This window comes from Oxyura jamaicensis, chromosome 20, assembly GCF_011077185.1.
Source record: "Oxyura jamaicensis isolate SHBP4307 breed ruddy duck chromosome 20, BPBGC_Ojam_1.0, whole genome shotgun sequence".
Taxonomy (NCBI): domain Eukaryota; kingdom Metazoa; phylum Chordata; class Aves; order Anseriformes; family Anatidae; genus Oxyura; species Oxyura jamaicensis.
In genome coordinates, this window is record NC_048912.1 from 10,070,088 (window position 1) to 10,096,021 (window position 25,934).

General features: G+C 45.3%; 2 protein-coding genes across 2 annotated transcripts in view; one reads left to right on the forward strand and one right to left on the reverse strand.

Moving 5' to 3' along the window:
• The window catches only part of BMP7 (bone morphogenetic protein 7), a 45,915-nt gene extending 24,159 nt beyond the window's left edge, over positions 1-21,756 (reverse strand). Inside the window, exon 1 of the mRNA XM_035344037.1 lies at positions 20,967-21,756. Within this exon, the coding sequence (XP_035199928.1) occupies positions 20,967-21,483 (517 nt within the window). The 5' untranslated portion in view covers positions 21,484-21,756. The remainder of the gene's footprint in view (positions 1-20,966) is intronic.
• Positions 21,757-23,980: 2,224 nt separating this feature from the next.
• The window catches only part of SPO11 (SPO11 initiator of meiotic double stranded breaks), a 39,324-nt gene continuing 37,370 nt past the window's right edge, over positions 23,981-25,934 (forward strand). Inside the window, exons 1-2 of the mRNA XM_035343691.1 lie at positions 23,981-24,024; positions 24,962-25,029. Coding sequence (XP_035199582.1) covers positions 25,022-25,029 — 8 coding nt within the window. The 5' untranslated portion in view covers positions 23,981-24,024; positions 24,962-25,021. The remainder of the gene's footprint in view (positions 24,025-24,961; positions 25,030-25,934) is intronic.

Consider the following 25,934-nt stretch of genomic DNA (forward strand, 5'->3'; position numbering starts at 1 on the left):
TGGGGGGCGTTTAAAGAGGGGAATGGTATTTTGAGTGTTCAGTGAAACAATCAAGGGAATTGCTAGAGCTCTTTGAATGTGGCTGCAGTTTCTCCGTTAGGTCTATAAAATTTGTGATCCTTATTGACATAACCTACCATAACGAGAAGCTTTTGGTCATTTCTGATGGACTTAATCTCAGCTGTTTGTCAGCTGTTGTGAGTTAAATGCTCACTACAAAGTCAAAACACAGTAAGGTTATTTGCTGGGTATAGTTAATAGCCCAAAGAATTTGAACTTGTGTTTGTGCTAGGCTCATAGTTCTTACAAATCACTACAACCCCAAGGCTTTTGGTGAACAGTTTTAGCCCAGTTCCTAATTTGAAATGTTGGAAATTCCAGCTCAGAAACTGTCACAATTCAAATGCCTTGGCAAGGCAGCTGCTTGGAGAGGAAGCCAAGGCTCTGGATGTGCAATCAAAGAGCGTAAAATATGAAAAGGAAGAACACCCTTGAAAAATAATTCTGCTATGAAACAGACAGTGTGCCTTAGCTGTGGGAAAACAGTGGATCTTGCCCCCTAACGAAATAATCCATCCACAACTGATGTGTGTGTAAATGCACGCCTCTTCTCATTTCTAGACGTGGTCTCTCATTTTGGAAGCACAACTGCTGTAGACAAATTATGAGGTCATTTAACACACAGCTCAAAATCTCTTGGTGCAAAATAACTCTTGGGTTAAGAGTGGCATGGCAAATGTGCCAGATAGTTGTAGTTACTCCAGGTGGGGATCATCAGGCACTCCCCTGGGTATAGTCCTGTGGGAAAGGAAAGGCCAAGGCGATGGAGCCTGGGAGCTGTGCCATGGAGATGGACAGCAGATTCATGAGAAAATATGTCAAGAAAAAGTGTGCAGGACAGTTAAGGTGATGTGAACAAAACAAGCATGTATCTTTGGTTAGTGGTTGTCAGTAAATTTGCCACACCTCTGTTGCAAATATGCAAATAAGCTCAGCATCTTTGGAAGTCCAGCCTTGACTATCTGTCCATGATCTGAGTGCTGCACAGGCTGCAGCCATCTATCTGCTACAGATAGGGCTCCGAGCTCTCTGAAGTCTTTTGTTTCTCCCAACCAACTCTGTTGTGGCGTTGTGGTGATGCAAGAGGAGGTAGGGTGGCACAGTTGTGCAACAATGGGGATGATTAAAAGAAAACACGATGGATACATGCGCGCAGGTGTAAAGTAGCCAAGTATCAGATCCAAAAGTATGGGAAAGCTGAAGATAAAATGTCAACAAATTCTTGGCATTTGTTTTGACATGTAGTCTTTTCAGATACAAAACTTGAAAACATTAAGATTCAGGGATGAAAAGTTGTAGCGGTTGACATCTAGAACTTGTGGCAATACAGTTGCATGAGTACCAAAAAAAGTAATATTGGACAGAAAGCTTGTGATCCTGATATAATACCCCAGGGTACCCAAACCTCTAAAGCAAATGATACATCAGCAGAGAGCTGGAAAACTTGAACTGATCCCATTTTTGGTCATTTTCACAGCAAAATATGTTGAGACTGGAAATAAGAGCCCCAGCTATTCTCAGCTTCTTTGTAAATCGCTACTGGTAAGTGGAAAGCTGATCCGAGCTAATTCTGTAAACACTGGTTGGGCCACTGGTTTTGTAATATGGATTGATGGTAGTCAAGGCATGAAACGTGACAGCCATGATTATGTTGAGACGTAGCTTGCAATAGCTGTTATTTCTGCCTACACATACCAAAGAAACCGTACGGTTTTTCAGCCTCTGTACCAAGCACAGTAGCACAGTGTCAGTCATTAACTCCATGTATCAAGCAAAGAACCAGTGAATCACAGCAATAATTTTCCAGGAAAGACTGTTAAAAATAATTATTACAGAAGTGTTAAAAGAGCCAAGCCAAGCCCCCAGGGAAGTCAACAGAAATATTTCCACTAATTTCAATAGGTTTCGCAGGAGGCCTTACTTCTTCCAGTCTACTTACCTAAGTATTTTTACATTCTTGTTTTCTGGAGATGTAAAAAATTTCTTTTTCACAGGCAAAGTAAACACCAGATGAATAGATTCTGTGCTCAGGCTGCCAAATTGTGAAAGCTTTGGTAATTCTATGCCTCCTTCCCCCTGGCACATATGGAGGATGTATTTAGAATATATTTTGAATATTTAAACAGGTAAAAATTTAAAATTTCCTGTTAACACTTTCACCTGATAATGTGTTAGGTTTTTTACAAGATGCTTTGAGTAGTTGTCTCATTTATTCTAGTGATCGCAGAAGTTGGAACACTACTTGTTTCTAATTTACAATGAAAAAAAAAAAAAAAAAAACACCAAAAGGAATGTGTAGTAGGGTGTCTTTAACTTCTTTACTCCCCAAAAAGGCCAGAAGGGATTTGTAAAGAACTTTAATCTCAAATAGATTAAAGGTCCCAAATTCCTGAGACTGAAAGATAAGTCAAAGGAAAATAGATTCCAAAAGACAACACCCCCTCACCTCAGCCTCAGCCACGTGGGAGACTCAACTGCAGAGACATCAGCGGTTGCCTGTGAAACCCACCAGAGATTTGGATGCCAAAGAAAAAAAATACACCACACTCCAGGAGCGATGTCTAACAGGTTTTCAGGGTCTACCTGCGCCTGCCTGACCCCAGGGACTGAAGGAGTCACGTAGGTGAGGGTAGTGGATAGGAAAGTCTTTGTCTCCCTTTCCTCTGATAGCTGCAGAGCTACAGAAAATGAGCAGTCTCTTCAGAGATGGCGGAGGGCTGGCTGGTTGGTCCAGTGAACCAAGGATTTTGGCCACTAGCTTTCACAAAACACTAGTTTTCACAAAGCACTAGTTTTCACAAAAAGGGGGAATTATGCTGATTTGCACATCCAGCAGTGCAAAGTCTTGGTTGAATTCTAGAAAAATTACCTTTAATTCCTCCCATAACCACCCCTAGAGATCCTAAACCAAAACTTCAGAAACATTCTTGCCTCCCTTCTGCATAGAGCACGGGATTCCCAGACTGGCTGCCCAGGGACCACCAGCTCAGCCTGGGATCCACAAACATTTCCAGCCTACGTACGTTACTGCTTCCAAAGGGATGGCCAGCTCCCACCTGTGCATTGCCTGGGAACAGGATTCAGCTGGAAAGTATTTTTCCCGTTCCCAGAGGGGCTTTGAGCTGGGTCCCGTCCTCACCTGGCGTGGGGAGGCGGCAGCAGGAGGCAGGGCAGGGCTCTCCCTTCAGCTCCGGGCCCACCGTGGTTGTGAAACTGCGCTGTAAATTTTCAGGATGCCAAATGTGAGAGCTCTTGATGGGATCCTAATTAACAGGGATTAAATGTTCCCTCTATAAATTGCACTCCTTTGTCTCTAAATTGGTGGATAAAATCATGTCATTTATGAAATATAGGCCTTTTCTCCTTATGTTGGTGAGGTTCAAGAAGGAGGAAAGCAATTAGGGGAAGGATCCAGCGGTCGCTGCAGCTGAAAGGGCCTACTGGGCCCAGCGGGACTCCTGATTGAGCAAGAAGTGCAAGGTCAGTCCCTATATTTTTCTAAGGAGGAGAGGGAGTATAATAAAGACTGCAATAATGTCATGCCAAGCCACAGCCTGCTAAGGCCCATGTTTCCCTCCTCATTGTGCTTGACAGCAAGAGCTACAGGGGCAGTTGCAGTAAATTTATGATGGCAAGAATTTGGGAATGTGAAGTTCTGTGATTGGTTTTCATTTGCTTCATCCTCTCAGCTAAAAGATTTACATGCTGACATGTAGTGCAGCAGTTAAAGAAATGCTTGGAGAAATAGCTGAAGATCATAAATTGGAAGCCCTATGGATGGAGTACAGCAAATGTCCTGGGTTGTACATAACTGGTGAGATTTTTTATTTTTTAAGAGTGGTAAAAACAGTATTTGGAGGGCTTGTTTACACTTCCTTACTGCGTGCCCTCATCTGGCTGTGCGGGAACGCTGCTGCGAGACAGACCTTGCACATTTGGTGGGTGGCTCAGGTGGGGGCAAAGGCCGTACAAACAGCTCGAGGAGGAGAATGCAGCGCTAGGGGCACTCTGTCCTTCGGCTTCTGGCCCAAGACCCCCAGGCAGCCGAGGGGCTCTGGGCTCACCTGCCAAAGCCCTGTCCTGATGGTCTCATCCCCCCCACCTGCCCTGCTCAGGAGGGGCTGCTCAGGGCATGGGCGATGCTCAGCAGAGGGAACTGCTTTGGGTAACTCGCACCCAGGTGCTTGGTGCTCATGCACCCATTTTACACCTGGGTAAAGGGAGGTGAAGGTGATGAGCTCCTTGGTGCACGGTAAATTCAGTACATGGCAGGGCAAAGTCCTGGCCTGTCCGCTGGTGTCAAGCAGAACTAGCGCATTAATTTCAAATGAGATGAAAACCAGGCTCCATAAATCCTGATCCCCAGTCCCAGAGGTTAGAAACAGGGGGATTCAAAATTCTTTTGGGCTCACGGCTGCAGAGCAATCCAGGGTCAACATTTTTGCCCTGAGAGGGGGAAAAAAGCCCTCTGGAGTTAATATTCTTCCTTTAACCATCACTTCATTTTTTTAGCTTTCAGCATGAAGGTGGTGTTGCCAGCAAGACCACCTAGCCACAAACCCAGCAGGGAGCTTCCAAAATTCTTCTAAACACTGACTCCTTGTTATAAATTCAGAAGTGGTAATAGCAGCAGTGCATATCACATCTGTGCCAGGCTTTGGGCCTGGGAAGGAGCGCTCTCCCCGTTGCTGAACACAACTTGGAAAGATCCTTTCAGTCCACACATGTATCAGCATTAGCCATTTCTTTGTCAACAAATCCCTTAATACGTACCCTTTCTATCATGTACAGATGTCCGAAAAATAATGGAATACTGTACTACAAGATTAAACACTTTAATGTCAGCATATGTGTTGCATGACTCCGAACAATGGTATCATTGTGCATGTACAAACAGCGGGTTGAGGGAAGATGGGTTTAATTATCTCCGAAGCAGCAGCAAGTTCTTCCTGACTAAGTTGAACTTCAGCTAGCAAGGACGGCTCAGAGCAGAGATTGGGGTTTCTCTAACAAAATGCTGAGCCCTTTCTGATGTTCTTCTGACGTTAGGTTTAGCGTTGTAGTGGCTTCAGGCAGAGCTCGGGGAATGATGCTGAGCCACCTGCTCCCCGGGGAGCCCTGCCGCCAGGGAGCACGGTGGGGTGAAAGGATGGTGCTGCTGTCACCCTGTGGGGCACCCAGGAGACTTTTCATTTAAAATTCCTTGGGATGGTAGATGGCAAAGGGAAAAAATAATAACTGGGAGGGATGGACAGAGGGAAGCATGTGGGCTGCCTTCTGTGTTTGGAGACGTTGTAGGCACTTAGAGGCAATGCTGGGTGGTGAAGCTATTTCTGCTTGAAGAACATCCATGAAATATCTGGGCAGGTTACGCACAGGTAATCCATTTTCTTTCTGAGCATACCCTGATCAGAACCCATTTACACTGTGGTTTCTCTGCTGAAATCAGAGCCAGACTAGATGAAAGGTACTGTGAAAAATTTACACGTGGGACTGTGCTGTGAACACGGAACTCTCCTAATAGTAAACAGACTGACCGTGGTGTGAATCCTGATGCTGAGCTTGCAGTGTCTGAACTTGTATCAGGGGAAAGCAAAGTTAAATAAGCAGGGAAGAGTTGTGTTTCTTCAGAATGCCTTATTTACATCCTTAGCAGGAAAAACACAGCAGCACGCAGTGCTGCAATCAGTCAGCAGCTGCTGTAACGCAGCATTTGTACAGGACTGGGGGAGCATGACAGAATAGAGAAAAGGGGGATGAGAGAAGAAAGAAAGAAATGGGCATGAAGTTGTTCCTTTAGACAGTCTCTGTCTACTTCTACCTTCATCTCCTGAGTATCTCAAACCTCCTTGTTTCTTTCCTCCCTGCACTGGGTTGCTGGGATCTAAGACAGTGTTGAGCTGGGGCTTCACATCCAGCAGCTCGCCCTTTCCTTAGGGGTGGCATTTATCCAGCGAGCCAGGGAGGTGAGCTGGGGACTGCGGTGATGCTGCAGAGCCAGGCTCCTCCTGTGTCCTCCCAGCTGAGCAGCACTGTGGCCATCTCAAAACGTCTCAAGTTCGCATGCAGTCGGTGGGAACGTGGTTAACTGACACTGGTATTTAGCCATGCCAGCCTGCAGCAGCCTGGGACCGTTGCTCTCCTCTGCACAGCTGGGGATGCACAGGGCAGCAGCTCCGAGCCAGGGACTCCTGCAGCTCCCTGCAGGCACCGTGCACTGCCCAGGAGGGGCAGCTGCCAAGTTTGCTGCCTACCAAAGGCAATCTTAGCACTTCTCTGTGCCCTCCTCTAGAAATGTTCCTGCAGCCGAACTGAGCAGTGAGCAAAGGGAGAGGCAGAAGCTCATCACTGCTTCTGCCTTCTTGTCTTTGTCTGCACTGTAACGCATAGCATGCAGTAATGCAGCCTAAGAGCAGACGTGCACTGCTAATGCATCCCCTAAATCCTGAGTCCTCTGAGTGTGGCTATCAGAGGTTCATGGAGGTGTACGAATACGTTTTTCTTTGCCCTCTTTGAATACAGCTGATTGCTACATTCTTCTTCTTTCTTTCTCTTGGTAATTCGGGGGACAGCAAGGCTGCTTTCATGGTGCTGCGAAATCTGTGAGATGTATCTGGTGAGGCTAACCTCAGCAGGAAGCTGCACCAGCGTTAGGTGTGAACTCCAAGTCACACATTTTGTGAGGGTCAAGGAGATAGTGGCAACCTGGGGCGGAGGGGGAGGAACCGCAGACCAGGGGCAGGATGGTGGCAGCCACAGCGTGGGACAGGGCAGCACTGGGCTGGAGAAGCGAGCAGGGCGGTGGGTGTCTCAGCGGGGAGGGGGCTGCAGAGCACGAACAGGGGGAAAAGTTAATGACAATATGGTTCATTGAGGAAAATAATCCCCCAGTCCAGGCAGCAGACAAACAGGGCTCAAGGTGCTTCCTGTAATCTGCTCGGAGGCTGGGGGCCTCTCAAAAAGTCACTGATGCAAAAACCAGCAGTCAGCTCTGTCTGCTTGTACACACAGCACTGAGCACATGGAAACAAATCCCCAGGCCCAAGGAAGGAGAGACAAGTGGCTGAGCAGATCTGGGCAGAAATTGTCTGCGTTCAGCCAGGGAAGATAAGGGGCAGCACAGGAGACTACTGCAGGGAAACCTAAAATGGGCTATTTGGGTTGAAATGCAAATTGTGAAATAAAAAAGTTGTCCTTGATAGATTCCAAGTGTGAAGCAGTGACCAAAATTCAGTTTAGGGGTAAGGGAAGAAACATGACATGTTTCAGCCATCTTTAAGGTAACCTCAGGTAAGGGAAGGCAGCTCGCTGGTGCCCGGCAGCCTGGCAGAGCGCTCAGCCTGGGAGCGCGAGGGCAGCAGCGCTCAAAGTGTCCTGCTCTTCTGAGGGTGCGTGTAAAGGGGAGGCGTGAGCCTCTCTGCAGGAAGCTGGGAGCCTGCAGCACGGACACCTTGGTCTGCAGGAAGGCACGTGCATAGGACGTGCAAAGAAAAACAAAAAAAATGACATAACTCTTTGATGCAATTATTTGATCTTGCAGAGGTGCAACAGCATCACAATATGCTCTTGCATTCCAGTAACAACACTGGGGCACACTAAGAAGGCTTCAGATGATTTTGATAAATTAGATACTGTTCATAATTAACAGCTTGAGTCAGTAATCTTGGGAAGGTCGCTGCCCAAGCATCCCTGATGTGTTTGCTCAAAGCAGGCAGAAATGGCGATGTACCACGGCGCATGGCGGAGCGTGGGCTCCCACCGTTTGCCAGGACAGGCCAGAGAGAGGATACTGACTGCTAACTTAGTTTCAATTCTTCTCCAAGTTTTGCTTCCAGAGCAAGAAGAACTTTATAAAAGTCGTGCTTGTAAACCAATGCTTTTCAAGCTTCTATTGCTGCTAATTATCTTTTCACTACATGATTTTTTTGCCTTCTGGTCCTTATTACTATCGGTGTGTTATTATAGAGCATAAAGTTACTTAATACAGCAAAAGATTCAACAACATTTGCAAAACTGATATAGAAAGAAGGACTGGATTCTAGACTGGTACAGCTGGTTTAAGGTATTTTAGAAGTAAATGAAATCAAATGAGAATTTATAATCCTTCCTGAGGTCTGGATTCCATCAGACTAAACTCATTAGGCATTAAGGTGCAGGTGCAGCTAAATAAAGGATTGTTCTGCTTTTCTTAATACCATAGATTCACATCTTGAGTTCAAAATAAAAGTCTTTTAAAAGCACATGTATACATTGTGCATCTACTGGCAGCACTTAAAAGAGAAAGTTCAGCTGATGGAATCTTCAAATGCCTCATTTTTGTCAAAGGAATGTGCCCGTTTCTCACTGGCTGTGATAAGGGACACAAGCAGAGAACCGACTGCAAATTGGCCTCTTAGTGCTTATTCATTTCATTTGCATCGGGCCTCCTTTTATCTACCGAACAGCTGCCCAAATAAATAACGTAAATCTAATTAATCCTTTTTAGTAATGTATTGCCACAACAATACCAGCAGCTCCCCAAATATTCCTGAAGTTTGGGACTACACCTGCACGGGCTTCCCGGGAGGAACACGGCGGGAGCTGCATGTGCTGGGAACCGAGCCTTTTTTGTGGCTTACTCTGGTAAAAGAAAATAACCCAGGAACCAGTCTTCCAGGTTGGAAACCATATGGCTTGCTGGATTTCTTAGCTTAAATCCCAGATTCTGGTTTTGTTGAGAAAAGTGTTTGTGGGATATTACAAAATAACCAGCAGCTATCAGATGTTCGACCGTCAGATAAGAATCTCAGCCTTCGATTGCAATCAGCACAATTTTGACATGGAATGTACACAATCCGTTCCGTGCCGTAAGACCGCGATGGGCAGGACCTTTTGAGCTTGCCTATGCAATAACAAACGTCTGCGCGTTTCTTGGGCGGGCAGGTGCTGGGAGAGGAGAGCTTCTGCCTGTGGTGGGGGCAAAAACTATTCAGGAGAAAGGTCCACGTGCCCTGGAGGAGGAAACCCTGCCAGAGCACAGCTCTTCTCTTGCACCCGTACTGTTGTCTCCACTGCATATTTTTCAGGTGTTCTGCATATGGGAGGTCTGGTGATATGAACACAGTTTGTAAGCCAGGATTATGACATAGAAATACAGTGTTTGGGGGCATGGGAGGAAACATTTTGGAAAATAATGCTCAGAGACGTCAATTACTGCTTAAAGAGATATTCCAGAGTGGGGGCTTCATGACCCATTTTGTGTTTTCTTTAAGATCATCGTGTTTCCTACGTGCTGCCAAGGCAGCTCAGAGCAGGTGGGGCACTGCAGCACTTCCCTGCTTTTGAAACATGGGAGCTGGGGACAAGGTTATCACCCAAGAGCGAACCAATCCTTAATACCTGGCACGGCACAGCGGCTCCCTGTCTTGTCGGCTGCAGTGGGGCTCACAGCTCATGCACATGGCCTTTTGGCTTTCTAGGAGGGTTTCTGTGCAACACAGTTTTATTGAGAAACAGGCAAGGGATTGCTTAATCTTTTAATAATGTGGTATATGGGCCTAGGAACCATGAATATTAAAGATCTGTAAGTGGATGACATCCATGTATAGTTCTGCTGGTAGATGTAACATGCTCCTGTCCTCGAGTGACGGCAAGTTTGTTATTTCAGAAATGTGCTCAGAAGACATAAATACACGTGTACAGAACGTGTGCGTGTCTCCTTTATGCTACAAACATTGGTGGCCAGCGCTCCAGGCATAAAATCATCTGGGGGTTAGGAGATTTATCTTCCGTTTAATTCCCACCCACCATCTGTATTATACAAGAGGAATTTCTTTTACGAGATAACACCATGAGTGCCATCAGCAGCACCTAGCCCTGCATACCACACTCGCGTAGCGCGGTGCCGGATTCCTGACGCTGAGCCTCCCGCTAGGGCTGGGCCATGCAGGCCTCCTGAGTCAGCCCCTAACAACAGCAAATGCTGGTTTGTTTTGTGGTGGTTTTTTTTTGTTTGTTTGTTTGTTTGTTTTGTCTTCAAACACAATTTTGCAATTGCAGTTCTGGGGTAAAAGATCAGCTGTTGTAACACACGCTCACGTCTTCACATCGCTTTGGTATGAATGAGGAGAACACAGTTCCCGTCCTGTTGAGTGCAATTCTTAAAAACAGCACAGAGATGAGAGTGTGGCATTTAAAATAGTGTCTCCCAAGAAGCAGGCACACAGATCACTCTTCTCCAGCTCAGTCTCTTGCCCACCAGACACTGGTTTTGTGCTGGACTACAACTGCCAATATGGGGAGGAAAACCTTTCAGACCATCAGACATGCTGATTTATGGTTTTCCCCCACTCTGGGTATGGTTGTGGACTAACGAGCACAGTGACAATTACTGTTTTCTAAAGAAATATTTGGGGCTTACTTGAGCATGTTTCTGGATTCTCTCATGTACTTCTGTGTCCCCTGCGCTAGGTTTTAATGGAGCGTAATGGTCAGAGATGTGGGGCTACGGAGCCCAATATTCTTGTAATTTGATTATAATGCGTGCCACCGAGTTGCAGGAACTGTTGTAGGCAGAGGTCAAAGCTGTGTTCACACCAATGAGAGAGGTTTTGCACCGCATGTCCGATTACCTTCTCCTTTTCACCTGTCTTGGAAGACAAATGACTCATCACGGAGTGCTGAAATATCTTAATCTTCTGATTCGGCCCGAGATTTAAAGACTGGTTCCTAAAAGCCTCTTTCTGAGTTGAAGAGCAAGTCCTGTGCTGAGTGATTCTTTTTTAGTTCTTCTCTTCTGCAGTTTATTACAAGTATATTTGTGTAATTAGGGGGCCCAGTAGTAATGTTGTTAAAATACAAGTGGGCACATTTATTGTTTCCTCCAAAAGGAAACAACCAATCTCCAGCAGTTCTGGTTTTTCCCTGTCTCAACTGAACATTTACTGCTTTATGTAGCTAGCAGATCATGAGGCTAAAGTTACTTCTTTTTTTCCCCCCTATTTCTTTTTCTTAAATAGAAAAAAAAAATCTCCTCCTTTCTCTTAATGAATGCTGGATTTTTTAAGGCTATGATCAGAAAGGGGAACTTAAACTCAGCGTGTTGTTTGTAGTGCCACAAGCTTCAGCAAAAGGGATGTGCAGAACTCTTTATAAAACTCTGAAAAGTCCCCGTGGGATTATAATTACTGCACAGTAATAAACAAAAGTAGCGAGATAAAAACATTCAGAATATTTTGAATGATAGAAGCAATAAGTTTTAACCCTGACAACCAGGGAAGGAGCAGATTGCCAGCATCTACCAGCATGTCGAATGGGTATTGTTAGGAACTGACTGCAGGTAGCGGTGAACGATGGTTGTTCATGCTATTACAGGCACTTGGCTGGTGCAAATAAATTGTTGTTCACGTGCTGGTACAAAAGCATTTGAACAGTGCTAACTGGTAAGCACCAGAATTCAGAATTTCTTAATTATCATATTTTTTTTTGCTTCCGTTTAACCAATAACCCTGAACCTGCTTTCCTTTGGGGTGCCAAAGGGCGCCTTAGGCCAGTGGGTGTTTCTGGTAGGTGAGTAGGGGAGTGCTGCCAGACCTGCTCCCGGCCCGCACCCGGTAAGAGACTTGTCTCTCCATCTGAATTACAGCCCCCAACTACTGATGCTGTATTATTTTATGAGCATTTTTTAGTAGATCTCCCAGGGTTCTTTTGGTCTCTTTTAAAAAGTTTTACTGCCACTCTACTGTGGAAAGAACAATTGGTAAAATCGGAGGACCGAGGCAGCTGCAGCAGTGCCAACAAAGCGAGGTGGCTGAAGGCAGAATTTGGCCCTGTGGCCACAGTTAGAGTCAAAGCTCGACCAGATTTACAAAACCCGGTGAAGACATCGTGCCAGATCCTCAGATGGTGTCAATTGCGGTGACTTCACTGCTGCGGTGGCCTTGTGCCAGCCAGCTCCAGCTGATGCCATCAGGGGCTCCTCGTGGAGGTGTAATTCAGACCAGCATCGCGCGCTGGGAGGCTGCAGCCTAATGAGAGGAAACTTTTTGCTCACTTGAAAGGCACTTGTGCACAACAGACAAAACTTTAAAACATGGTGCACCGCAAGATTATCAGCCTGATCAACGTGATTGTGTCCCCTCGTCATAACGAGCCTCACAAGGCACTGGCTCGTTTTAATTATTATTTAGAGGAAAGCAGTGCCCTCTTTCTCTCCCCCCAGTCCTTTTTTTTTTCTTCTTTTTAAAAGGAAGGTAGCTTTTAAGAGCTTGCCATGAAGATCTAAGTTAAAGGATTTTCTCTACTACAAAGCCTGCATAGTTTCCCAGGCCAGGTGGACCTGATAGTACTGACTGCATGCTGAAAAATCTCATCCCCACCCTTCAGGCACTTTAATTGTAAGCCTTTCCAGATACACTGGATAAACACTGTCAAAATGAACCTGAAAGGGTTGTTGTTGTTGTTTTAGCCCTTAAATAATTATGAGTTTGCCTGTCTAATTACAACATAATCTTCTTTAAACTTGGGTCATTTGCAGTATCTTTTAAATAAGGCAGAATCAGAAACAGTCCAAATCTGGAAGTTTACAGTTCTTCCACTTTAAGACATGGCAGAATTTTTACTCCTGTAAAATTTAATTCACGCTGATAACAGAAGAGTCTAGTTTGAAAGCTATTGCAGAAAGATAAAGATGATAAAGAATACCGTGTGACCTCCGAGATGCAACAGAAACTTAACACTCTACGGATAAAATTTTTCAAACAGTTTTGAAATAGTTTAAGGTAATTTACGGAAAGACTTGAGTGACAAAGCACATTACTTGAAGTGCCTTTCCTTCACTAGGCACTTTCTAAATTCTTTCTCTTTCATTTCTTTACTCTCAGGAGACTTTTAAATCCAGTGAACCAAAACAACACTTTGTTTGTTGGTATAGCGCAGCGCTGGCACAGATGGCAGACACTGCACCTGTTCCAATAAAATGGGAAAATTGAGAGATAAACCATAGCGCTCATTAACAGGAATCTACTGAAACATGAACAATTTGTATTTTGAATATCTTCCAGGAATAAAAGAAGTACATAAACAGACCTTGTTTTCACCATCATCAGTTTAAAATTAATTTGTTAAATGGCACTTCACATTTGTTTCAGGTATGAAGACCGTACATACCACTCAAGAAACCATGATTATGCTTGAATTTCTTTAAGAAATCAAATTATTTTATCTAGCTACGCCTGTTCTTTTAAACATAAATATTGGCAGTTTTAATCAAAATCAGTTAATCCTCCTGTACATAGTTGTGGGAGCTTTTTTTTACTTCCCCGCTTTCTCATGCTGAGTAATAGCACATTCTTACAATCTAGTGCCTAATGGCGAGAAGAACAACATAAACAAAAGCCCTTCTGCTAATCTATTAATAAATAACTAGCATTGTGGGAGGTGGGGGGAACCACAGAGCTAGCTGGATGGTCAGCAAGAAAATTCACCGCAAAATAGTTTTTTTCTAGGCACAGGGAAAATGCCATGTAATATCTGATAGACTATTAAAAAAAAAACTTAAATGAGAAGAAACATGAAGTAATAGCTATGTAAAGGATAAATTACTGCAAGCATTTGCCTTGATCATCAGTGTTTGTGCAGTTGTTCAACATCCCATATATCTCTCCCTATTTCTCTCACAAACACACACAAGAATTAAATACAAAATGTCATGAAAATTCCTAAGAATCATTTAATGTTGGCAGCCCTGCACTGTAAAGCCATTTATATAAAACTGTGGTTGGCAGCTCTCACTCTTCCATGGGAACAAATTAACATTGGCATTCCAAACACAGGAAAGTAAGGAAATTAGAAACACAGTTTATATTTGGCCAGTGCTTTGAAATACTGTACCATGCTACTGATGTCAATTAATGAAAAGCAGAATTTTGCGGAGAGGGTCTGGTTTTGAAACACATTAACACACGTTAAACATGTTTGCACAGGAACCGGATTGTAAGCATCTTGGTTCCAAAACAATAAAGCAATTACACTAAAACTTGTAGTCTCAAAGTTGCCATTAATTCAATCCACCCAATCTGGATCACTAAAGGATTTTCACTGACTCCAACATGCAGTCGACACAAATGTTTAAAAGAGCCTGCATGGCACATTACTGCGGGGCCGGATCCTGCAGGCTTGCACACATGAGCTCTTCTATGTAACCTGCTGTAAATCGGGACCGTGTATAAATCATGGGACTGTACAATGTATACCCAAATAAGCGGGGCCCCAGCAAACTAGTTTTCATCAACAAAATAAGGATTTCAGAAAGAGATACTTGAATAAGAATTGGCTTGAATTTTGCTACCTGCAGCTTTCTCTTAGCAAAGATGTTTACTGACAAAATCTTAAACACTTCTGGTTTTTGCATGTACACCAAAAAAAATCTAGATGGCAGTTTATCTCCTGGCACAGCTCCACTGCCTTCAATGGAATTACTCCAGCATGGAATTCGGCCCCGCAGTCTTTACAACACACTGTTTATTTGTACTGTGATTCAGATATTTTGATACCAGGAATCTTTCATCGCTGAAGTTTCTCCATATGAAATATGTCTTGTATTAAGAAATATCAGTTTCACATTTTTGTCAAACATTATTTGTTAAATTCTGTTTGTTGCATAGATGGGAATTCAGCTGTAGTTCAACAACACGGGTTCAGCTAATAATGATAAGCAGTGACTAATAGGAGCTAGCTCGTGTTTTGATTGTTTGCAGTAAAGAAAACCTCCCTCAAAAACAATTTCAAGATTAGGAGAGAAAACTGTTTGAAGCTGTAGCAGAAACTACCGCATGCTCATTATTTCAACACAGGGGCATTTCTTTGGCCCAATTCTGTTCTCAATTGTGCTAGTGTAAATCTGGAGGGAGTTTATTGGAATTACTTTGGACACACAGTTGTATAAATGAGACCGTAGGGCCAGCTTCAGTAGAAATTTGACAATTTACACCAAATGAAGACCTAGCCAAGAATTTTCTCTTGGGTTTCCATTTTCCAAACGTGTGCATGTGCAAAGCTTTATCCATGTGATTAGTCCTGGTGAGTAGTCCCATTTATTTCAAACATTTGTAGAATGAGGATCTTAACCCTGAAACTAATTCCAAAAGCTCACTGGTTTCCTTAGAAGTTCCTTCCCTTTAGAAAATAAATATATTTTTATATAAAAGCTTCTATATCTATGTAATCAATTCCAAGTGGATATTTTGATGCAGGCCTCAGAGAGGATGACTGCTACTGGAAGGGGCTTAAAATATCATGGTCTCTTAATGCTTGATATTAACAGGTAGTCTCTTTATCTGGCCCGCTATCAAAATTTGCTTACTTGTGCTCTTGCTCAGATGACTTCATCCATCATTGCAACTTCTCACTGGTATTCATCAAGTTAGAACAATTTAGATGTGTAAAACTAAATTTGTTATCATTTTAACCACAAATTAACAGTTTCTGTGTAAATATTAGCATTTCCTCACTTGGTCCAAGGATTGAAGCCATAATGGCACTAACAGTATATTTGATTTAAACTAATTAAAAACAGAGGCTCTTGCAATTTAATATATTGATTTTACCAGTGGGACTTAAATCTTTTATAATAAGTATACACAGCTGCACCACTCACCCACCGCCACTTTTAAACCTAATCCCTGCATTCCTCCTGACAATAACATGACAGGATCCACACATCCCAGTATTAGCCTTAACCCCGGTGACACTGCCAGAATGTATTAAACTAAAACATAGCAGCGTCCTATTTAAAAGGAGCCTGTCAACAGCCCCGACTCGGCTTTAATAGTTATAATCTTGTTTTTAATTAATGTTTCCAACCACTTGTGTAACCTTCCCTCCCACATCTCTCCCCCCTCCCTGAAAAAGCGTTTCAAGCTTATTTGCAGAAGAAAACGTAACGCCTGGCTTCGTGCTGCCTGCTCAGGGGCCAGTAAACCTCCTTTGCGAGAGGAGCGGTGGGGACGCACACGCGGGCACGCAACCAAGACCGACGGCAAACGGGGCCGGGAGCTCGGAGAGGAGTGGGTCCTGCACGCTTCACTTGTGCCCAGCTCCTGTTACAAGCATCACAAGACTTGGCCATCAAGGCCCGTCTCCTTCAAAGCACTTTACAAGCCGTCGGGCTTTGGCTTTCAGACCGCAGATGCTGGTGGGGGCCTCGCCTCCCCAGGAGAGCCTGTGTGGGAACGGTGCGGAGCCCCTGCTCCTCTGGCAGAATCCCCACAAAGGCGGGCGAGCAAAGGGGGATGATTTCCACATATTATTTTTTCCTTGCATGAGGACATCTGTCCTTGGCTACCTCAGTCCTTGGCTGACAGCTTCTCTGCTACCACCGCAGCCACGGGACACAGGTACATTGCTTGCTGCTGCTGTTTTGCCATCTTGCACCCAGTGATTTGGAAAGGGAAGAATTTCTCTCTACAACTGGCCGGACGTTGAGGGAATACCTGCTAGTTCCGTGCCGCAGTCAGTGCAGTTCCTAAGTGCTGTTTGCTGCAGGCTTTCTAACGTAGCCGTTGTTGTACCACCAAGCGCCGTATATACCCATACTGTCTAAAACAATTACAGGATGTACCTGTTTGGGCTTGAGAGCCTGTAACAGCACTAGGTGGAGGGGAGAGAAAAAGCCGAGGGCTTGGCCTAATGTATGGACAGACCCATGTGATCATGACCAGGCATTCAGGGCTAGCATTTAATCTGCTTTGTTTCAAGTGGGAAATATGTGAAGATCAAATAAGTTCAAATCCAGGTCAAATATCCTTGAAAATCTTTGATTTATATAAGCAGGAAAATGAGGTTTAAAAGAAGTGATTATGAAAGGGTTACTAAAAACACAGCTGTACGCGTACTCTTATATCTGAGGCTCTCCAAAGAAAAACTGTGTGACATCTATATTAACCTTTGGCTGTACACCAATGAAGGCCTGTAGTGAGCTGGAATGCAAGGCAGCCCCTTCCAAATTTTAACACAAGCCAGGTTACAGCTGCAAATGCCTGCAGCCCGTGCTCACTTTATAAAGTATTCCCCGAAGGAAATTTTTTAACTGTTATAGAATCTTTTTCTAATACCCTACAGTGTTAAAGCCTGTTATTAAAGGGCAAAGAGATGGTTCTCTATGCCAAACACTTGTCAACAAAAAGGATAGCCAGATGGTATGAAATAAAAGGAAACTTGGGGGCTCTTCAGCTTCTTGATTTACATTAACAAAAGCCACTTTCATGTGCTCCTTCCAAGAATGACTAATTCCCCCCCCCCCCCTTTTTTTTTTGCCAGGATTAAACAATGTTGTTCATTTTATAATCAACCATGAGACAAATTAACAAATTGCATATCACTTGTGCCGACTCTTTTAAAAAAATATTCTAAGCAAGTCTGTTTACCAAGTCAAGATTACCCACATAAGGACAACTCAATTATTTTTAGAAGAGAGGGTCTAAGTAATGTGGAGGATGTTTACTCCTTAGCTGCTGTTTATAAACTTGAAATTTAAACTCATGCAAAAAATGTTTTGTGTCTTTTCAGTGCTTAAAATGGATCAGTTTGTAAACTTTATTTGGACAGGGTCTGAAGTGGAATTCCAGCTAATGAAATTAGAGTAATAAATTTTATAAAATTAGATGGTAATTAACTGACTAACTTCGTCAGACCGCTGTGGCTAAATTCTCTTTTAATTTACATGTAACTTCATTCTTGACATAAATCCATTCCTCATCCATCTTAGCACAGGTGTAAGTTAAGACGAAACGTAGCCTGTGAATTAACTGGTTATAAATCTAAATCTAATTAATTGTCAGGATTTTACAGTGATATTACAAGCTTAGTACAAAGCTCCCTGCAACATAACCCTGAAATGGAGCACCTGTATTTGGGTTCCTCCCTACCAATACCCACTATAAATTCTTTGGAATAAATATACACAGAATCTCCATAGAAATCACTGTGTACTTTTTTTGTTGTTGGGTTGGAGTTTTTTGGGTTTTTTTTTGGTACTATGTAGTGCAGCAAATCTTTCAATGTAAATCTTTATTTTTGTATTTTTTTTTCCTCTAAAGCTGTACAAGTAGGTAGGGGATATGAATAAAGAAAATAGAGAGAGAGAGAGATTAGCATTAGGAAGCCTGGAATAACATGTTTAGTTTATTGAAATTTCTGTATTATTTCTTTACTCATTTTTACTTCCTCCCTTACTAAGATGAAAGTTTATTATGCTGTGCCACTTCCTCATTGTGATGGCTCTCCTATGGTAATAAAAGCCTACCTGTGAAACGCCGTGCTCGCAGAGTATCTCTTACAAAACTAGGACACAGCTTACTACAGTCTCATTTAGCAACTCAGTTCTTATGTAAAAGGGATCGTTGCAGAAAGTCCCCAGAAAAATATTGATCCTATAATAGATCTTATTTTCCCTGAATGGCATAGAAAACTGCACATATTGAAGCAGGTGTTGTATTTTACTATGTATGTGAGCGAGTGGCTGGTCTAACTCATTAAAATGTCCATAAACAAGCCTGTCTTTGTCCTATGAAGATGAAAGACCGATGACTATAATGGGATGAAAGGTGTGCACGGTGATGAAGAAAGCTATTATAGATCTCTGTCCTTTTTAAACTCGTCCTGGCATGCACTGTTGACAAGGGAACAAAACAGTACAGATAAACCTCTGAAATGCTCCTTGCTGGTAATAATTCCACCTGTCTTTTTAGAAACTATTGGGTTTTGCCTGCTCTTTCTACTCTCTGACCATGCTGAGAATGAGTAAATAAAATTATAATTAAGGATCTGAAATAACGCTTTCAGATTTCTAAGACAACAACTGCAAAGCCCAACAGGTCGCAATGCATCTATCCACTACCGTCATCACATCACATCGGGACTTTGAGTATGAACAGTTTACACAGGTACAACCTGCTCCATAAAACGTTCTCACTTAGACACATCCAATATTGTAATTTTTACTTCGCAGCTTATGGATCAATTCCACTCCAATCACAGAGCTTTTGTATTGAAAGTAACCTGGGACCTGAACATTATCTCTTTGTATGTAAAACTCCCACAGGCTGCAGGAAGGCTTCTCCTTACGTAGGAGGTGTGGAACTGGAGCACTGCAGTTTTGCCGACGAAAGGTCTGCAGTCAATAGCTCCACACAGGAGGGGCACAGCCGCTTCCCCAGAGCTAAACTTCCTCCCACCAGGTACTTGCATGTTTCACAAATGCTCCACTCTACTGAAATTCACAGAACTGTGAATTTCTCTGTAGTTACTTCCAGTCTTTTGTCTTGTGTCCAGGACTCTCCCTGCACTCTGGGTGTCCATGGTGTAGGACCCAAGAACCACAGGCAACAATGTCTGCAAGATCACTCTTATCTCCAAAGTCAAATATTTGACTGCCATTTGTACTTTTGGCTGCTCAAATATTTGATAATTTAAATGTATCATTGCCGATCAGCTTAAGTATCTAGCAGTGATTAGGCAAACACGATAATTGTAAATGGAAAGTATCAGCACTCTCCAAGACCGCAGTCCCCGGGGCCAAATGTAAATCGGGTTCCTGCTGTGAAGCTTATGGCATGTAATAAGGAGGTGCAGCTCGCACAAACTAGAGCTGTCGCGCGGTGCCGTCTCCCTATCATGCAAGAACTGTGCTGGATGGCTACTGTGGCCAGTAATTACTAACGTGTGTCACGGAGCCTTTGCAGCTACCAACAGTTTTCAGTTAGTCAACGCGCTGGGATTAGAGGGGTGGTGGTGGTTTAATGCGTGCTGCCTCAGAAGCTCCAGGCAGCCAAAGTGTTGGAACAGCGACCTCCACAAAGGCGGTAATGGATTTATCGATGAGGTGGGTGCCTGCAGTGCCTGGCGGGTTACGTGCTAGAGGTGCACTTGTCTTGCTCTCGTCTTGGTTTGGGGCAAAGTTTGAGTTGATCTTGTTTTGCAAATACTATTCGCGTTCTGTCGTGAACTTGCAGGCACCCAATCTGTACGCGTGGTGGTTTCAGAGCTGCGCATGATGAGGTCTAAAAATGGATGGAGTGAACCAGGGTCTATAATTATATATTTAAAATAGAACGCTCGTCCTGACAGTGTTTTACTCAAATCCGGCCAAGTCAGTCCAAACGGGTGTGCAATCTACAGCAAGCAAATAGAAATCAGATTGGGCCGTGGCATCCAATTAGAGGCCTAGCGAGCCGCATACAAAGCATGCCAACTTTTGTATCATTTGCATAAACCCATCCACATGTGCTTGTGAAAAGAGGCAAGTTAGCTGCATAAACTGGGGTCAACAGAAAAAAGCTGCAAGAGTAAATAAGGATTTACTGTGGAATCCCTCTCAAGCTGTTAGGAGAACACGTGCGAGCAGCTCAGCCCCTTCAGCCCGGGGAAGGCTGCACCGGGACACCATGGGGCACTGAGCACCTGGGCAGCCGGGGTGGCTCCGTGTCCCCAGGGCCACGAGCAGCACTGTGCCCCGCGCTCCTGCCTGCTTTGGTGTCTTGGTGGTGCGGGATGCGGAACAGCCCCGCTAACTGTCCCGTTCAGCTCGTACCTGCAAATCCCATTTCTGAGGTGCGGCACGTAACTTTCGAAGGGAGAAGACAACAAAGGAACGTGGTATGTCAGTGGGGGGGGGGGGGGGGGAAGCGCAGTGAGTGCCAGTGGCTGTCCGAGCACTGCGGTGGAAGGACGGGGCACTCTGCACACCGCTGCTCAGCCTCGCCAAGACATCACCTGTCTGAGGGCCACTACCTGCCCGTCCTTGCCCTGTGCCAATGGCTCCCTCCAGCCTCAGCGGGCCACCTGTGCCTCCCACCCGTGTCTGGGGATCTGCGCCGGCATCCCCCCACCCAGTCCCCCCACGTTCAGCCTCGCCAAGGACAGGCACTCACCCAAGTTGACGAAGCTCATGACCATGTCAGCCTCGGTGAGGAAGTTGCTGTCCTGCAGGCTGGCCAGGGGCGGTCCCTGGGTGCTGAAGATGGGCTTGTAGGGGTAGGAGAAGCCCTCTCCCTCCTCGGCCGCGGCCCCCGCCGCCCCCTCCTCGCCGGCCATGGCATTGTAGAGGTCCAGCATGAACATGGGGGCCGAGTTGTGCTTGCCGTGGAGGTGGGGCCGCGGGCGGTGCGGCAGGCCGAGGATGGAGAGGATCTCCCGCTGCATCTCGCGGCGCTCGGGGCCGCGCAGCCGGCGGTGGATGAAGCTGGAGTGCACCTCGTTGTCCACCGTGAAGTCGGCCAGGACGCAGCGCAGCCAGAGCGCGGGGGCGGCGGCGCCCAGCACCAGGAGCCAGGAGGCGGGCTGCCCGCGCCCCGCCGCCCGCATCGCGGCTGGCCGGCGGCCCCGGGGAGCCGCGGGGGGCTCGGGGGGCTCGGGGCTGCCCCGCCGAGGGGCGCTGCCCTCCACCATGCGCGCCGCCGGGGGCCGGAGCACGGTGCGGGGCGGATGCTCACTGCGGCGGGCGGCGGCCCCCCGGGAGGCTCCGCAGCCGGCTCATGGCCCGCAGGGGGCTGCCCGGTGGTCCCGGCCCATGGGACGGAGCGGAGAGGAGAGGGAAGGAGAGGAGAGGAGGGGAGGGAGGGCGGCAGCGGCGAGCTGTGGCCGTGCGCGCAGTGGTGCTCGGCGGAGAGGCAGCGGGAGGGTGGCTCTGGTGGGAGGAGCAGGCTGGGGCAGCCAGGCGCTCTCTAGCCCGCTGCAAAGCGCCGGGGAGAGGAAAATCCCCGGCGCTGCCTAGAGGAGGAACAGCCCATCAGGTTGCTTTGTCGCCGAGGCTGGAGGCTCGGGGGGGGAAAGGGAGCCGGCCCCCGGTGGGTGCGTTGCGGGGAATGGCACTAAGGGGAGGACACGCCGGGAGGGCGCAGGGAAGGGGCGAGCACATCGCCACTGTGCCCACACCGCATGCACACACCCCTGTTTTTCTTTTTTTCTTTCTGGAGTACGGTTGCGGAGGGTCTGGCCAGGACAAACCCAACAAGAGCAAAGTGTTTCAGACGCGGCGATGGAGATGTACCCATGCACACAGACGTGTGTGGCTGTGCGCACACAGCCCCGGCCACTTTTTCCAAGTGGCAGCGAGGAGAGTTACTGAAGAAGGGTTAGAAACCCTGGGCTGAGGGTGCTCAGCATCTAAGCATCATAAAACCAGCAGCGTTTACATGGTTTGGACCCATCAACCTGCGCAGGGGTACTGTACACCACTGCATTACCTTGCTGTCGCCATCCCGTTCTGCTGCTGCCTGGCACATAGTTCTGTGGCAAACTGGTTTGAAACTTGACAACTTTTTAAAGCAGTGAATTCACAGTGTGTGTGTTTGTCTTATTTTAACTCAGTGCATAAAACATCTACAGTAATGGAGTCCCCGCCCTGTTTAGTCTGGGTAGATGTCTACTGCAGCAGCAAATAACGATCTCAGATAAGAAATATAGGCTACTGCTTCCCAAATCTTACTTGGAAAGCAAGGGGAAAGCAGGATGGAAGGGTTTATCAGAGACACTGAATCCAGCCCAAGGTAATTTCAGGAACCATGCATATGCAGTAAGTTTATGCCAACATTAAGATTCATTCCTTAGGCAAAGGAGGAAGAAGAGGGTCAAGGGAAAAAGGAGGTCAGTGTTGTTGTTTATTTGATAGATTGTTCATCTGGTGTTTTCAGGTGAGACATATCCAGCACCAGATCCTGCATCTATTCTGGAAAAATAAAATTCAGCCCTTCTCTTAGCTCGTTATGATTAGATTCCTTGCATAAATGTCAGGTAACTAGTCCAGAGGTGCATGGGAAATGCGCTGAATGATTTAGAGTGTTTGTGTGCGTCCATGTGTGCCTCTTAATAACAGGGGAACTGAGGGATGACATTGAAATGACTCACAGAGCTATTGAAATAGTGGTGGAACCAGCATTAAACTCCCAGCTCGGTCCTAAGACATGTTTAGGAACGAACCAAGCCGGGGGGATGGCAGGAGGAGAGAGACTGTACAGCCACATTAGATAACATGAGAGCACTCAGGTGCTAACAGGGGGGCTCACATGGACACCCCTGTGGCTGCCTTCCCTTTGCTCCCCACTAATGACAACCCCAAACCCAAGCAGCAGTGTTTTGGATGCCCAGCTAAGATCAAACTCTAACATCTTCTGTACTTCCCAAGGAGCAGCACTAACCTGCTTTTAACCAGGCAGGTATTTGCCTAAATTTCTCTCATGCCTAGGGTGTGGTTTTTGACCAATTTAGGCTGATCTAAATCCAAGCTCCAGCTGAGGATGATGCCTTTTCCTCCTCCCACCCAGCCTGGACCTGACACTGACACATCTACACATGGGTCAGGAAACTGATTTTTTCTTTTTTTTAAATAATCTTTCTTAAACCATTTCTTATTTGTTTTCGCTGAGTTAATTTTCTGCTGGATCAGCTCCTTGATCTGACTGACTACATATGGGATTGCGCTGGAACCCGGGAGGCCACAGGAATGCACAGCTGGGGGCAAGGAGAGGGTGTCTGGGCTGGGCTGCCTTAGATTGGCTTAAACCGGTTGTGGAAGGGCAGGGAGATGATTCAGCATCCCTCTGCCTTTCAGCTGCAGATAACTTGATTTCACTTTCTTTTTGTTCCTTGTAGGCAGTTGGTTCTTCTGAGTTTTGAGTGTTGGTCCTTGGTCACGCAGTGGGGTAAGGAGACCTGCCTTCTGCAAGGACAAGGAGATCAAAAAATCTGCAAGGATGGAGCAGCGCACTCCAGAGCAGGTGTCCCTGCTGGCAGAATTACTTACACCCAAAGTGCTCGTAGCACACATTTTCAAAGTGAATAAGCTTCAGGTCAGTGTTGTGCTTTGAAATGACATTGCTCTTTGAGAGGGGTAAAAAAAGAAAAATACAGTTCTAGAGGTTCACATACTGGCTCAGCACCTTAGGGTGTTGAAGCAATATGTGTCATTGAAGAAACAGCAGAGGGAGAAACGTAAGCCTTGAAACCTCTTGATTTGACATATTTCTTGAAAAAGTGATGTTTGAATCTATTTCCTTCTTGCTGAAGTGAGCTAGTTTTCTCCAAGATGAGATGGTTCCTGATTTAATGCAGGATATGTTCTTTAAAGTTGAGGAAATGCTAAAACTGTATCCTCTGCTTTAGTAGGGATAGCTGATAATCCCTTCTAGCTGTATTTTCCATGATCCTATTGCACCACACACAGCACTAAATAAACACAGGGTAGTTTGCAATGGGGGTACTCCTTGCATAAATGCTTAAAAGGCATAACACAAACACTGTCTGTGAGATGAGAAAGGGAATCTGTTAAAGAATATTTTTTGTGAATGTGAGGTTCACGGCTATTGACTTCAGCTTGCTTTGGGGCACAACAAAGCAGTGTTTATTCTGCAGCATACAATAAAGGATGGTGTAGCTCAAACTGCAGAGCTTCACTCCTCAGATCTGGGCTTGAATTTCAAATACCTTTCAGACAAGAAGGGTACGAACTGGATTGTCTTTCCCGTGGACAACGTCCTTCTCTTCCCTCCTTTCTTCCGCTGCGTGAGCTCCGTCCTGCTTCCTGCAGGGTCGGTTCTGTGTAGGCTGCTGAAATATTGGCACCCTTGTGCCATCGCCTTCTTCTTCCTCCTTCCTGGATCAGTTAAGGAACCAGTTTTTCCTCTCGCTCTTCTCTGCTTGTCTTCTCCTTCCTGCTCTTCTTGAGACGGAAAAGTAAATGCTTCTGATGAAGTAATCCCTGGTCGTTGGCACTTGCTGCTTCAGATAATTTCTGTAAAAACAAACTCCCTCTGTTTCTTGAGGTTCTGTGTGAGACGCATTACCAATTGAGTAACTTTTTGATCTCTCTGAGCATTGCGTGTGTGCCCTTATCTGATTTTTGTACCAACTGCTGCCATTGTTTGTGTAGAAGCCGGTATACTTGGAAGTATCCCTTTAGGAGATAAAGAGGCTGGTTTTAAGACATGAAATGTGCAGGTATGTGCTTGATGAATTTGTATGCGCTGATATCATCGTGTGCTCATATTAGGCAATGTGCCAGTGGCAGAGTTGGGCCATTTGCATTCAGTTTTAACACGGGCACTAAAAAGTATAGGTTCTGCTCACCAACTCATTTTGTGACTGTTTTCAGAAATCGGACACACAGCATTTTTTCCTCATTTCTGCTGAATCAGTTTCAAGCTCCTTGCCTTCCTACTTTGATGTCCTCTTTTTAACTTTAACCATGTTTCTCTTCCATTCTGTTTTGCATCTTCTCTCATTTGTCTTGAACAAAGTGCGAGTCCTAAATTATAGCAAACTTTTTTCTTCTTCCAAATGTTCCCACTAAAATAGCATGTGTTTGGGGAATTTTGAATTGTTCCTCTGGGCCCTGCACATGCTAAACACTTATATAACAAAAATAACAGCATTATTATTTGTATAAGAATGCATAATTAGCTTGCATCTTTAATTACGCCATATTGGATTATCCTTATCAAAAGTTTCTATTCATCTCCTCAGCATTATTGCTGAGAGCATATTCACCAAGATGAAAGTAATCGCATTACGGGTAAGCCATTGTATTACATCTAATCCAGGAATTTAAACAGATTGGGGTTGCTCTGTGCTGAGTCGGACTACAGTGATGATGGTGTAAAAATCAGGCATGGATCCTCACTGCTACTGATCAGAGGAGAGTCAGAAATGAAACCTGTGTTTCTGGGTGTGCGGGGACGTTACTACCTCTGGAGACACTAGTGGTAACTAAAGTAATTTTAGATTTATGAAATGGGACTAATGGTGAATTCAACAACTGCGTAAGGTGGACAAAGTTCAATACTTCAGAGTTCTTCACCTCACAAAACTACATCTCCGTGGATATTCTTCTATTATGATTTTAT